The sequence below is a fragment of the Arctopsyche grandis genome, chromosome 1, assembly GCF_051622035.1.
Source record: "Arctopsyche grandis isolate Sample6627 chromosome 1, ASM5162203v2, whole genome shotgun sequence".
Classification (NCBI taxonomy): domain Eukaryota; kingdom Metazoa; phylum Arthropoda; class Insecta; order Trichoptera; family Hydropsychidae; genus Arctopsyche; species Arctopsyche grandis.
In genome coordinates, this window is record NC_135355.1 from 39,654,416 (window position 1) to 39,670,675 (window position 16,260).

General features: G+C 32.6%; 1 protein-coding gene across 2 annotated transcripts in view; it reads right to left on the reverse strand.

The window, feature by feature from the left end:
* LOC143920184 (arginine kinase) overlaps positions 1–2,167 on the reverse strand; it is a 61,942-nt gene extending 59,775 nt beyond the window's left edge. Inside the window, exons 1-2 of one of the 2 annotated variants that reach the window (XM_077442933.1) lie at positions 2,083–2,167; positions 1,622–1,750 (exon numbers count right to left, since the gene is read on the reverse strand). In XM_077442933.1, coding sequence (XP_077299059.1) covers positions 1,622–1,665 — 44 coding nt within the window. In that variant the 5' untranslated portion in view covers positions 1,666–1,750; positions 2,083–2,167. Of the gene's footprint in view, positions 1–1,621; positions 1,751–1,825 lie in introns of both variants that reach the window. The other variant, XM_077442941.1, reaches the window with a different exon arrangement.
* Positions 2,168–16,260: the final 14,093 nt, after the last annotated feature.

The window sequence follows — 16,260 nt, forward strand, 5'->3', positions numbered from 1 at the left end:
CAATTTTGGTTTGGAAAATGATTCAAGACTACATATAATCGTTTAGTATTTAACACCAAAGTTCGTTGGTTGTCTAAAAGTTTTATGCACGGTTTGATTCAGTTTTGGAATTCCTGGAAAGTAAAGACAATGATTTGCGGTTCAATTTAATTAATTCAAAAATCGATATAGCTTATATGACTGACTTACATATTTGCCAAATTTAACGAAACCAATTTGAAGCCACAAGTTGATCAATTAAATTTAAACAAAACTAAAAGTGTAATATCTGCGTTTGTTACAAAAAAAATTCTAGGGACAGGGGAATACTGTCAGTTTCCAAGTCTTTCAAAATTGCATAAACGAGATGAAGATTTGCTTGCTTATTGTCAACACTTAACGGCTCTTCATTCTGACCTCAGCTAAAGATTTGTAGACATTCTTCATTTGGTTATCTCAGATTGGACGTTGAACCCTTTTGCAAGTAGATCCACAAACTCCATATCTGAATCCATACTAAATAATACAGCAACAATTTATTGAATTATCCACAAATGAGGTGCTGAAACCAATGTTTGAACAAGGATACCATCTTCTGGTTACAAAAACAAATACTCATTTTATATCCTGTAATATGGGTCACTGTACAGAAGCTGATGATTGCTTACTCATCTTCATATTTAGTAGAACGTGGATTTAGTGCTGTTATGAACCTCATCATAAATCACACACAGTGAGCCGAACATAAATAATCTCATATCTCATTAAAAATATATTTTACTTGGGGGTTCATGGTCAGGTTTTTGCTTTAAGATGGGGTCCATGGGCAAAATAAGTTTAGGAACCACTTTGCTGAAGGATCTAATTTAGTCAGTGCCGGTTTTAGGGGGGGGGGGGCGAGTTAGTTAGTTAGTAAGTTAGGGCGCCACACGATACGCCAAAGGCGCTTTAAAATTTAAAATTAGAGCACCAAAAGCCATTCAAAATTTTAGATTACAGCGCAAAAAGCAAAAGTTTTTTCTAAGGGTGTTAAGGGGCCTAAGGGGCGCCAGCGAGTATAAGGCCGGCACTGAATTTAGTAATATTTAATAATAACTTTTCTGTACAAATGTGAGAGAAAAATTTGATAATTTTGGCCACAGAATGTTGTAATTCAATTTTAAATTATACACAAACGATTTAAAACGATTCTGCCGTGTTAATGTTGGACATATTAGTTGGATTCTTTATGCAGAACTGTTTAAGTCCAATTATTATGTTACACATTTGTTAAAAAATGTTACATTTTACATTATTGATTGTATAGTGTCATCTACAGAAAAATTTCAAAATGTAATTTGACAGTTAGCCTAGACGCAAACCAAAACTTAATAATAGAATTTTCCAATGTTTATGTTTGTATATACATAATATTATTTATAATTATATATATATATAAAATAGACAAAAATATTGTATATGTATATTTAAAACAAACAAAAAGGAAACTGAATGTTTAAAGATGGCCAGGCAATAGAACTGATGTCAATTGCATAATTTCCAATGCATTTTTTTTACAAGTACATATAAATATATAATATTATATTATGCAATACTTATTTTAATGAAAATATTCAAAGAAAAAATATATCTATCTACTCACTTCCTTTCTTGATAAGCAAACACCAAGTACCAGAGAGTTAACATATCACAAGACAGCAATCAAGGCAATGCAACGAGCACTGCTGATTTTCCCGATTTGTATTCTTTGCAAAGTCAAACACGAAATATCCTGAAAATAAAACGAAACACAATTACACCTACAAACATATTAAACATATTAAACGATACGAATGTGTGGACTCACGACGCGACACTAGACATTTGCCAATTAAAAACAATATAAAAAAAACAGCTACATAGCAACGCTACTGAGTGGATCTGCGACAATGTTAATTTGAGAATCCAACGTTATGTAATCGGGAGAGTTGAAATTTCTGGATTGGTTTCGTGATGGGGTTTCGCGCTAACTTGTGCACTAAACCAATGCAGAAATTATTGTGAATATTTGACTGATTTTCACTGATGGAAAATTCGTTTAAATAGGAGGAGACAGTGGGTTACCTTCCGTGGCGAGTAGCGCGTTCGAATGGACACATCGCCCGTACTGAATATCGATCGAACTTTGCCGAGAGGAGAGGTCGTGTATGGAAGTATGGTTTATAGGTCAGAAAAACAAGGTCATCGGTTCACTCATACCCCTATTATATGCAGTAGGACTTGACTTAGGACAAGGCATCGTGCGATCTTTGTAACAACTCTAGGCGTAGTGTTTATATTTTTCCATAAATGACATTTTAATCAAATTCCAAATGTAGTAATTAGATTCTATATGTATAGTACCTTGAAGACTATATCAACTGGTTTCAATGATGCAGAATAGAGCTAGAATTTGTGTTCATGTATGGTTTGCCCTGAAATGTAGCAGGGGTACTATTACTACTATGTAGCGGGGGTGAGCAATGCTTATAGGCCCACGGAGATAGAGGGCCATAAATTGACAATTAATAACTGTTCAAATTAATAATAATACAAAATTTTATTCCAGGCAATAGGGAGAATAGTGCAATCCTCAACTCCCATATAAATAATATATAGATAATAAAAACAATATAATTGAAAAATATTATAGTAAAAAAAAATTACATAAATAAATATATCAGTAGCGTGGTCTAGTGGTGAATGTTGAATTATCTCGTACTTGATGTTACGAGTTCGATTCCCGCTAAGTCTCGCTATTGGCCAAACCTTGGTTTGTCAAGGTCGATCGTTTCTTATCAGAATTTGCCAATTTTTCTGATTTTTATTGAAACGATTCCTGTAAAATTGGCGTTTCCTTCCCAATTTTCTGTTGCGAACCTTTAGTTGTTGTTATATCTTAGGTTTCGCCATATTGCTCACCATAGATGTCTCTGTGGTTGTTTATCGAATATAAAAAAATTCGTATTGTTTCAAGAAAGTTATTCATCGTTATTTATCGTATTAATACAATGTTTGTAATATCTGACCATAGATGTCAGATATTGTTTTGATTTACATGTATCTATGTAATAATTATGTGGACCAGGAAGGCGCATTTGGGGTTTACCTGTTAAGCCTTCCTGGTATATTTTTTAAACTTTAAAAATTAAAATATAAATAATAATGTTACGTACGCCGCGGATTGAGCGAATTGCACTTAGACCAACGGATATATGTTATCGGATTAACTAAATGCATGCACTTACTTCCAAGGATTAAATCTGGACTCAAAGTGCATTTAGGCTAAACAATGACCGTTATTAGTTATTTCTCATAATCGGTTCGGGGAGACCCAATGTCGTGGAAATACATATCCGAATACGTGACTATACAACAGGTAAACAGATTAGGCGTCCTGAGAGATCTACCCTTTATAAGGCGGTACGTAGGCGATATCATGTCATTCTGGACTGAGCACTGCCAGTGCGTGTATCTCCTTAATCATCAATAAATGCTGTGTAACCACTGTTGGCCTTTTACTTGGATCCTCCACCCACCCCTACGCAACAATAATAATAATAATAAATAAAAATAATAATAATAATTAATTAATTAATCAATTTAATGTATATTTAAGGCGGTCGGTGGAGTAGTTCTATCCATCGAACGGGTGACCGTAAAAAAGTCGACAGTGAAAAAGTCGAAAATGTTGGTTTACCATGCATATGAAAAACGGTTAGTATATATATCAGTGGCGTGCGGTAAAACTCTCTCTCCCCCCGTCGTACATCCTCACTTAATTTGCGCGAGCAGGATACAACAGGAACAAGAGGAACAGGCTTTTCCTCCCGTATCCTTCGCGCGCACATTAAATAAGGTTGTGTGACAAAAAGAGATAATTTCACCGCATGCCACTGATATATATTATATATATACATAGTACTGTTTACCATACAGCCTTTTTTTTTTTGATCTTTCGACTTAAGATCTTTCGATTTTCGATCTTTGCCTTCCGATATTTGCTTTTTCGACCTTTTCACTTGCGGTGCCGTGAGGTAGACCCCTATCGAACATACAGTGAAGACTGCAAATGAGAAGATGCAGCAGCAAGAAGAAAATTAGACGATAAAAATATACAAAGACGTAGAGAGGCCGCTCTCAACCTGAGAATGGCCTCAAGTGAGGCACATGCACTTCCACATACATATTTTACATAATAAATATTCATATAATAGAGAAAATAATAAAATATTTTAGAAATAATCTCACCAATTTTAATTTTTCTTTCTTGATTTCATAATCACCAATTACATTTTTAACTTCTAATTTTGCCGCTTATTTATGTTCAATGGCCAATAATGCGAGACTATTTTGTCTTGATTGTACATACGATAGAGTTTCTTTTCGTTGTTTTTAATCATTTTTAATTTACTGAAAGATCTTTCAATACTCGCCACTGTTATTGGTAAAATTCACTTTCCAAACAACTGTATTTTGTTATAAGTAATTATGAAAATTTTTTTATGGTCATGTTTTCAGTGAAATAATTTTTCAATAATGAAATTACTTGAATGAACTAGTCATCAAATTGATCTGAGAAAACAATTTTCTAAAATATTTTAATTATGATGAATTCATAATTAAAAGGTTCAAGAAAACTGAAATAGTTTTTCACTGACTGCATTCCTTGAAAGCGACTTTTAAGTTTTATAAAAAAAAATTATAAAAAAAAGTTCAAAATTAATAATAAAATAATGGAATATCTGTTGGTATCAAAATAGTAGAATAAACAATATTTAAAAAAAATCATTGAAATAGTAAAATTAAATCATTGTTGAATTTATACTAAAATCCAACTATGGACTGTTTGAGATGAAGCTTTCGGACTTTCTGGAATCGACTCGACCCGGACTTGACCCGGCCGGGTAATGACTTAAACCCGGATTCCGGATCCGGGCTTCGAAACCCGCCGGATCCGGGTATTTAGAATTTCGAGTCGCGTTTCAGTCGACACATTGAAAATATCCAAATATATATGTGTTATTTATAGATTCTTCGTGTACATGATTCATATACGACCTTATTTGTTCGAGAACTTGATTTTACGACATGTGAGTTCTGAGAAAACTGTGAGCAATGGAACAGTGTACATATTAACATTTTGCCTTAGTCTACTCTAAGACTTCAGAGTGTAAACATTATCGTTCCAACATTATCATCATACCTGATTTCGTTAACGGTTAGTACTTTATTTTAATTATTTCTTGTAATTCCCCCAAAAACATCAGTTTTATTATTGACCCAATATATGTATAGTTCTCATTATATTTTTCGGAACACTACAAAATTCTATACCTAATAATAATGATAGTAATAAAGTGACACAAAATCACATGCATATTTGATAAATGTGCCGATAATATTGGTATACCTCTGATGAGATATAATTATTTTAAGAATATTAATATTGACCTATATTTATTTGTTAAATAATTTTATCTTCGGTAAACAAATAGTCTGATTATCAAATATTAAAATAGTCAATATTTCATTCTGTTGTACTGCCGATATTTCCCATTACATAAAATGCATATATTTAATTATTGAAAAATGTTTTCAATTTATCGCACAACCTATTTTTTAGTTGAGTCTATTTTGAATATTATATTAGAGGTAGGATAGTCACAGTGCTATCCATTGTTCCATTGTTGTAAATCCTTTGTAAAAAAGGTTCGGCAAACCTTTAACAATGCATTTACAACCTTTGAACAATACGCGGCACCTTCTGGGTCCGGTGACTAATTATAATATATTACCAAAGAAGAATAAACTAAACTTTTCGCTACTAATTCCAACACACAAACCGTCATCAGTAAAGCCCGGACCTTGAGGGGGCTGTATATTGTTCAAATGTTGTAAATGCATTGTTAAAGGTTTGCCGAACCTTTTTTAAAAAGGATTTACAACAATTGAACAATAAACGGCACGCTTCCGGTCCTACCTCTAGTCCTCAGTCATTTAAAGGTAAATTATCAAATGAAATGTTTCTGAATCAACAATATATTATATATGTACATATATGTTACAGTGAAAGCATATTTCAAGTAAAAATATATTTTCACCGATTCAAGCAGTGAAAATGTATCAAACATTGAATTTACAACAATTAACTATATAAATTAAACCCTAATAATCCAATCTTAAATGAATAGGGCCAACCCTGACTTAAACTAACCTATCCTAACCCTTAAATAATACCAACCCTAATAATCTAATCTAAGCTTAATTTCACTGTGACATACAAATATACAAAAATCAATGTTTGTCTGTCTGTCTGTCTGTCACGTATGCGTTCCTATACTATTCAACCGACTGCGATGAACCTTAAATGAGTTATTGTGTGTATGCCCGCGATGGTTTCTGTAAAAAACAATGGCCTAAAAACGGGAACGGGAGCAGGAAAACAGGAATGAGTGGCATTGCAACGCAATAATTTCAAATAACATTCACGTCGCCACCTGCGTTGTTAGGGTAAAATAAACAAACAATTAAATAACCCTGGCGTATTAAAGGCATGCTGTAATTCGCTCTTAGAGCCTATTCAGTTTATTTTTAACCTTATTCTTGGTTCTGGTAATTATCCTGAAAAATTACAGACCTATTGCTATCATCTCAGCTATTCCCAAAATTTTTGATAATATCCTTCACCGTTTGATTCTTTTGCAGTTCAAAATATTGTTGTGTGATGAGCAGCATGGTTTTTCACCTTGTCGTTCCACTACCACTAATCTTGTCTGCTTTTCATATTATACCATGTCTAAAGTTGACGGTGGTCAACAAGTTGATTTAGCCTACTTTGACTTTCGTAAAGCCTTTGATCTTGTTAATAATGACGCTCTTATGATCAGATTAGCTGAAGTGGGCTTTTCTCCACGTCTTCTTAAACTCTTTGCTTCTTATCTTAGTGATAAGAAGCAATTTGTTAGATATGGTATTTATGAATCTCCTTCATATTTTACGCGATCTGGTGTAACTCAGGGGTCCACCTTAGGTCCTTTACTATTTACTATAGTTATTAATAACCTCCCTAAAGTACTACGCAATGCTTCATGTCTCTTGTTTGCAGACGACGTTAAATTATTCTTTGCTGTTAAGGATGTATACATATACTATTATATTTAGATTATGATCGATTAATATATATTTTTTTTTAATATTTCTAGTGAAGCATGTCACAAAAGAAAACGTCGAAAGCTTGGGATCATTTCACACTGCTGCCAATAGTGGGATCTTCATCAAAAACACGAAACAAAGCAAGCTGCAACGTGTGCAAATCAGAAATAGCTGTTCTAAATTCAAGTACATCAGCACTATTAAAGCATCTTAGAACACATAATATATATCCAAATGCAAAACGAGACAGGGACACGACAATTAATTCTGTGGTTGAAAATCCCGCTAAAAAACGGAAGACACACTCTAATCGTAGTATCCATCGAAAAAGTCTAGAAGAAATTGTTGGAAAATTGACAGCTGTAGATGGAATATCCATAAGAGCTATAACTAAATCCGAATTCATCAGGGAGTCGATAACATGTCGAGGTTATAAATTGCCCAAGAATGAAAGTGATGTGATGAAATTAGTTCATAAGCATTACGAAGTGGTGAAATCGGAAGTGATTTCCGAATTGTTGGAAAAGATCTCAAACAATCAACGCTTTAGTTTGACCCTGGATGAATGGACCAGTATCAGGACAAAAAAGAAATATATAAATATAAATCTTCACAGTGCCCCAACAGAAGATTCGTACAATTTGGGGCTTGTTCGGATCAACGGATCATGTACCGCAATAGAATTGCTCGAAATAGTCACTGAGCATTTAAAATCATTTGAAATTGATTACCAAAAACATATCGTTGGATCCACAAGTGACAGTGTTTTTGTTATGGCCAAATTCGGAAAAGAATGTTCGACATTTTACCAACTTTGTCTCAATCATGGCATTCACCTCGGAGTGTGTGATACTTTATATAAACGAAAATCGACTACAATAGTGGATATGGATGTGGAAAACGAAGCAGGAATATACGATGCCAAAGATGATGATATCTTTGATGAATTAGATGTTGAAATTGTCAGAACTGAAGAAGAAGAAGACTTTGTGAAAGCTAATAGCATTGATCAAATTGTCACTGGTGTTCGAACGGTAGTAAAATATTTCAAATCTTCTTCTATTCGAAATGGAATCCTGCAAGATAAAATCAAAGCTGAGCTCAATCACACTAAAGAGTTAATTTTAGATTGCAAAACCCATTGGAGTTCTTTGATAGATATGATCAGTGTTTTTGTGAAATATCAACGATTCATTGAACAGGCTCTGTTAGAGTTAAACTGCTCACAAATGCTAGATTCGATAGATTTTGAAGTGCTCAAAAGCTTAATAGTGATACTTGAACCTACTAAATTGGCAGTCGAAGTCCTAAGCCGTAATGACACAACTTTGTATTCAGCTGAACTGACGCTTAATTATATGAAAAAAAAGATCTCAGCTAACAAAAGTCAACTATCAAGAGAATTGCTCAAAAATATTGAAAAACGACTAAATGAAAGAGTGCATTTTGATTTTATCGATTTGTTTAAGGCACTTAAGGAACCCAACTATGTTCCCTCCAAACAAGCTTTAAATTTAGCTGAAGCGCTAATGAGTAGACTTTTTGAAGATTCAGTATTTCAAACCAATTTCACGGACGATTTTAAAGGATCTATATTAATCGAAGATAATGATACAGCAATGACAATGGAGGAAGAATTAAATTTAATTCTGAAAAACGCAGATAATCCTTATACAAATAAAACTCAACATTTCGGGAATTTAAGGCAAGAGTTTTGTCTTTTTAGAAACACACAAAAGCGTACCGTCAATCTTGATAAACTTTATAATGCACTTTGCACCGTTAAACCTACATCTATGGATAACGAGAGAACATTTTCGGTATCGAAAAATGTTGGCACTAAACTGAGATCGGCATTGGGGGATAAGTCTCTCAATGCTTTAGTGTTTCTAATGTATTATTATGTTAAAATTAGGAAAACAAAATAAAATTTCAAATTTATTGTAATTTTGCTATGTTTATGTTTTTTGTCACCTATAATATATTTCCAGAATTTATTTATTTATTTATATAATTTAAGCTATTTATTTAATTTAAAAACATTCTTAATTACTTAACTCTAAAATTTTTATATATTTTATTTTATTTTATTTTATTTTATTAATTGAAAAATCAACAGACAGGATGTACATAGATATGTATAAAAAAACAAATAGTAAATAAATAATATATGTAACATCCGAGTCCAATAATAGATTTTTACAAAAATGAAAAAGATAAATATGAGGAAAACAAATTAAAAAGTAAAGAATAAAGGCATGACAAAATATGTAGAACATTGCATAATTAAACTATAGTATTAAAATATTAGGAAAAGGTTATAAAATAGAATATAAGAAGAAATTGAAATTTACAAATATAAAACAAATGAAAAAGGTAAATACAAAATAAACAAATGAAAAGGAAAAGAATGAAAGCTATAATATGATTAAATAGCACATTACATAACTAAACTAAAGTATAAAAATATTGGAAATATTGGAAAAATAGAATAGTAGAAGAAATGAATCAATCGGTCAAGATTCTCTTGATGTTAGACCTGAATTGATGTAGGGAAATACCAAATAGATCAACCTCATTCAGCTCTCCGTTAAACATACGATAAACGCGCTGCAGATAAAAATATTTTTGGGAATTAGTATTGAAAGGATCAAGTGAAAAGAGTGCAACGCGTCTAGAGTATCGAACTGGGATTCTGAAATTAACCTTATTCAGTAAATCAGAACAATCAAGGAAACCATTTATGAGCTTAAAGAAGAATATAGCATCAGTATGTCGTCGCCTGACAGAAAGATTGTTAAAAGAAAGGATTTTTAAAATGTCGGAAACAGTAGAATGGGTATAGGTAGGAAAAAGGTAGCGTAAGGATTTAATAAATTTAAGTTGAACTTTCTCAATACAATTAATATGGGATAAATAAAAAGTTGACCAGATAATTGAGGCAAATTCAAGGTGAGACCTTACAAAGGAAAAATAAAGTAATTTTTGTAAATTTATAAATTTATATTTAACGACCAGCAGCATAGCTCGGTCGTTAAGCTTCTACTTACCGTCGTGAGGTGCCGGGTTCGATCCCAGGGCCGGGCCTCGAGTTAAAATGAATTTTTCAGAGTATGCTGTTGGTCAGACTTGGATTTAGTGACTCCAAGTTGATCGTTTTTCTATCAGAGTCTGCCAATTTTCTCTGATTTCATTGTTGAAACGGTTCCCGGTAAAAATTGGCTAAAATCCTTCCTATATACAATTTGTCACCAATAATTTGTGATCGATTAATGTGCAATAAATAGGTTTGTGTACAATTTGATAAACGTCTCATTGATTTGCGAGTTTTTCAGTGTCTCGTAATTCAGTGACTTATATAATGAATAAAAAAATGCTGCAATATTTGTAATTGGCCAGGAAGGCGCATTGGGGTTGCCTGTAAGGCCTTCCTGGTATGTGTGTAGAAAAAAAAATGCACTGTCCTTTACAGAGGTGTCTCCTCGCACCTCGCAAGAATGCATCCACGGTCTTAGAAGACCTGACACACCCAGGGAGGGCATTGTACACGAGCACACCCCTGTGAAAGACACCACCAGCTGTCTTCTCTTTCCTTACTCTACCTACAACTAAATTGTTCTTATTTCTAGTATAATAACTATGGATATCTCTATTTCTTATTGTATAATCCTTAAAATACTTAGGTAATAACTTATGATCTAACTTATAAACAAAAGACAATGTACTAAGATTTAAACTATTTCTAATACTCATCCATCCCAATTCATGTAACATATGTATTTCTAATACTTTTTTATCTACCGACATTCAAAATACCTCTCATAGCTATATTTTGTAATTTTTGTATTTTTCCTAAATCTTGGCCATTAAACATGTTAAGCACAGTGGCACAATAAACCACGTGTAGCAAGACAATTGCATTATGGATTAAAATTTTACTTTTTCTACTGAAAATATTTCTTAACCTACATAAGACACAATTGTATAATTATATGAAATTGTATAATGAAACAAAATAAAAAAACAAATAAAATTTGAATTTAAAATCTGGAAGTTTTTGATTTTGATTTTGGACCCGGATCCGAACCGGATCCGACACGGATCCGACTCGGATCCGTCGGGTTTTCAAAATATTGGACCCGGATCCGTCGGGTTTTGAAAACCCGGGTTTTCAGAAGCCCTACGGCGGTTCCGGTATATCGAATCAAATATTCTATAATTCATATTCTGTTGTAATCTTATTTGAAATATTTGTATCAGATATATAGACATTATTGACGTAAAGAAAACAAACTATTGTTACTACGTACTACGTACTATTGTTACTACGTATATAGATAAAGTAAAAACAATTTTCAATTGAAAAATTTTCGTCTCATTTTTTTTCATGCCAAATTCCCAGTTTGCCACTCCCTAGATCTGGGCCTATATATTTTATACAAATAGGATTAGTATTATAGAAAGTCCATAAATACATATCAATTAATATCCACAGCAGTGGCGGCTCGTCCTAATGGGCTGCCGGGCTGCAGCCCCTCCTATAAAATTCTAAGATATATATTTAATAATACATTTAATATTTTATTTATTAATGATATTTTTTTTATTAGTTGGATGGACTTAACTATTGGGGCCTTCGACAGAGTAAATACTACTTACAATATCACTCATATCCAAAAGGGTGATATTGTAAGTAATGTTGACCGTTTCGAAGACCCCACTAACTTGTATGGTGACAGATGAATTAAAATGTTGCTGTACTGGCTGTTAAGTGTTACAGCGCCGAGCTGAACGCTGCCCAGCCCGGAGTTTCGGAACGAGAAAGAGAAGGAGCTATTTGCAACTGCAGATAGCTCTTTCTCTTTCACTCACTCTTCCGTTTTGGGCTGGACAGTCGGCAGCCTTCGCCTGTTAAACGACATTCATCTGTCAGTTTGTTTAAGATTTCGCGCGCTTGATCTTACATTTGATTAGTTGAATCGCACGATCACAGCTTTATTCGTTTTCGTTACTCTTAATTGGTTGCGTACGAGCCTTCATTTTGATAACAGCAAACTTTTTTCAAATCTGTTTAACTTTTTCTCGTAATTTTTATTTAAATATATTAAGATTTTTTTTCTTTTAAAAATGGAAGAACAAAAGAATTCAGTAAAATATTTACAAAATTTGCACTTTTCGCGACTAGAACTTACCGAAAAAGTCGCTATAAAAGCATTAGGCTGCCTCACGCCCAATTTAATTATTTCACAGCCTGCAACTAGTAGATCTTTTAGTTACTCGCGAAAATTTAATCCAGACATTTATAAAAAATACAATTGGTTAACGAGATGTACAGAAAAAAACGCGTTATTTTGTTATCCGTGTCTTTTGTTTGGAGGCGAGTCGCCAGGCGAAGCATCTTGGACGAAAACAGGAGTTATTGACTTAAAACATTTAAACGATTAATTTAAAAACACGAGGGAAGTGTCGAACTCTTAAAAAATTTGTGTAATCTCACGATTTTGGGAAGCTTGTCGGCGGGAAATAGATAAGCATAACGAAAACGTCAAAAAAAAATCGGGATGTTTTATTTAAAATTATTGATTGCGTTAAATTTTGCGGTAAATTTGAAATGCCAATGAGGGGACACGATGAAACAGATAATTCAAAAAATCCAGGAGTTTTTCGGGGGCTTCTAGAATATTCACAAAATTTCGACGATTCTTTAAAAAAACATTTTCAAACTTCTTCGGTTTTTAAAGGGACATCAAAAACTATTCAAAATTAACTTTTAGATTGTATTTTGAACGTGTGTAGTGCAGCTTTTCAGTGCAGCCCCGCCACTAAAAATTATCACGAGCCGCCACTGATCCACAGAGATATCATGTGCAAAGTATGGACGTTTTTTTATCAATAATACCAGCAAGTTTTGGATGTTTTGTGGGAAATATAGCTTATTGTTTGAAAATGTAAGTGGTTATGATTTCAATGAAACGTCAGTGAGAATATATTTTCACTTGAAATATAATTTTAATGATACATATGTTTATGTGGTAGAGATTCCTGACAGATAACGCTGTTCAGGACCACGGTTGGGATGTGGCGGTTGAGGTGAAGATCAAACACGTGCGTTTTCAGTCATGTTGTTTATTAAAACGATACGTGCGGAGGTTTAGCGACCAACCGCGCGGAGCACAGGTCCAACTGCAACTAACCGTTACATCTCTGCCCCTTTTCATCCCCTTCTCACAATCAGTCGTGACATACTCTTTCTTATGTGCATAAAATACTTACCTCTTCTCAAATTGATTATATTAACATACAGTTAATGTAGGCAGTAGACTTTGACTGGTATCATTAATATTCCAAAGAATGTAAGGAATGTTAAGGTGTGAGGAATGTAAGGGATGTTAAGAAATCAAAAAATAAAACAGGAAACTTCATAAAACAAATATATTTCAATATGAAATTAAATCCCAACAAATATACAACTTTAACGTTTTATTCGAAATATAAATTGTTATTTTTTTTTTTGCTATTCGAACAAAATAGTTTTAAATATGTCTGAAACACGTGCCGATTTCAACGGTTGTATTTAAATGTTGTTCTAATTAATATAAAATTAACGCCTTTTTCGCATACACACACACAAATATATTTCAATCACACATATACCATTCGAAATCTCTGCATGGATGTTTCAGACATATTTGTTTTTTTTTTTTTATCATTTGATATTACAAGTGATCTTCTACAACACATATATTTATTGCACATTTAGAAGTTTAATATACATTTAAAAAGATACGGAACATTGAAAAATTTTATTTGAATATTTTAGGTATAAAAAGAGGAATATTCAATATCGCTTGGTTTTGTATGCATGTTCAATTTGCTTATGTGACTTCAGCCATCCGAAAAGGAAAAGTGAAACGAAGGAAATGAAACTTTTCACAAGTTTAAATTTACGTCCCAATGTGTTTGAGATTCTCCACTAGAAGAATCACCTTCCTATGTCCACCCTAAATGTGTAATTATACTCATTTACACTTTATTATCAGCGATCGCTTACAATGTAATAAGGCAACGAAAAACTATATCAATAAAGTATTTAATTCAATAAATAATGTAACAGCTTTGGAATGAAAATGAGCTTGGTGATAGCGGAGAATGCTAGAATTCCTCCATAATTGGATCGAGAAATACGGGAGACGCATTTTATACATATTTAAATATATAATATACATACATATAAAAAAAAATAATCAAATTAATTTTAATACACTTTACGGAGGCTACATATGTATGCAATTCACATAAAAAATTTGAGATCAATTGACATAAAAAAAACATTTTAAGTACAATTAAATAATATTAAAATAGGTACACTCAGGGGCAGCTCGTGACTTTTAAAACAGATGGGGCAGAAGGAGGCTAGAGCCCTCCCTCTATATATTTTTTCTAAAACAAATTAACTCAATATTTGGTTGTGGCTATTTGCAGGTACTTATCTGCGACATGCGCAAAGCCTTCTGCGCATGCGCGTGAAATGTGACTGTCAGCGTGTTTTCTGTTAAAATGTTTTAAACCTGTTAAAATTTATTTCGAACTCGTAAAGTGACGTAGAGTAAAAAATATAATCCAAATTAGTTAATATTATTAATTGTTATCATATACAACGTATAATACCTACATACAAATACAAGCCGCGAACTAGCTAAATGATATAAATCTATTATAATAACGTGCGAAATTTATTTGCCTCATATATAATGAACGATTGATTGAACAAGTCTAGCATATATTAAATGTAAGAAATTATAATCGGATTATAAGTTCACGCGCATGAGCAGAAGGCTTTGCGCCTGTGGCAGATATAGTACCTGCAAATAGCCAATAATTCGCAGATATAGTACCTGCAAATAGCCACAACCATATATTTTTAGTAACATTTTATGAGAGTGACTTTTTTTTCAACAAATTATCAAAAATGTGTTTAATAAAATATATTAATAATACAATTGTCATATTTTGATTGACAATTAAAGCATATATATAGTTAAAATATGTTGAAATGTTGAAAAACATAGCATTGAGAATGTAAACGACCGGGGTTGACGTATTCTGCTCCAAATAAATCTTTACGCAAACAATTAAAAGCGACCTTCTGTATAATGTAATTTTTCTATGCTTCCACTGACTGTCTACATTCTGCACAAAGTACCACTCGCAAGTGCCAGAGTGGCAGGCTATTTGAAGCTGGCGAACACGGGACCACGTCAGATGAGCGACTGCCCCGAACTGAACTAAGAACCGGTTCATAAAAAACACTTGAGGCATCAACAATAACTATTTTCTTGTTTGGAGCAGTGTCCCGGTTGCCCTTAAAGACGAGCCGCCACTGGGTATACTTATGAAAGGAATTAAATCTGGAAAAGAACTATTTTTACCACTATCAAATATTATACATATAAAATTCCCCGTATTTCTGCCATTTATAATTCACTATCATTCATGACTTATTCACCTACATACATCATCGTACCATCTTAGCTAATAAGAGCAACAATTAACATTAATTAACTGAATATATATATAAATATAATTTAAATGTATATGTAATGGATATGAGAGCAGTTTTTGTGCAAATTCATGCAAAACGATATTTTTCTATTACAACAATGGACAATAATACATAATAATAATAATAATAATAATAATAATAATAATAAAATATGTATTAAAAATATCTTAATGAAGATAAATTTACTTGAGGAAAAAAATACCTAAAATTATATATGTATTTTTATGGGCTATTATAAAATCACACCTTTAATCCTAAATCTGCTGTATCACATTTCATTTCATTAGTTAGCACCAATATCCAATCTGAATCCATACACAATGTATAAATATATTGTTTATTGTAATATAATTGTAAAACACATACAAAAGTAGTTGTAAAATAAAATTGTCATTCTAATATTCTCACTCTGTGCTATACAAATCCTAGTCATTGGAGGAAATCTCACCTATGTATGTATGTATGTATGTATTCCAGAAACAACCTGAACTCACTGAAATATATTATTTAACCTCTATTTACTCCATTCTTTAATCTTAAAATAA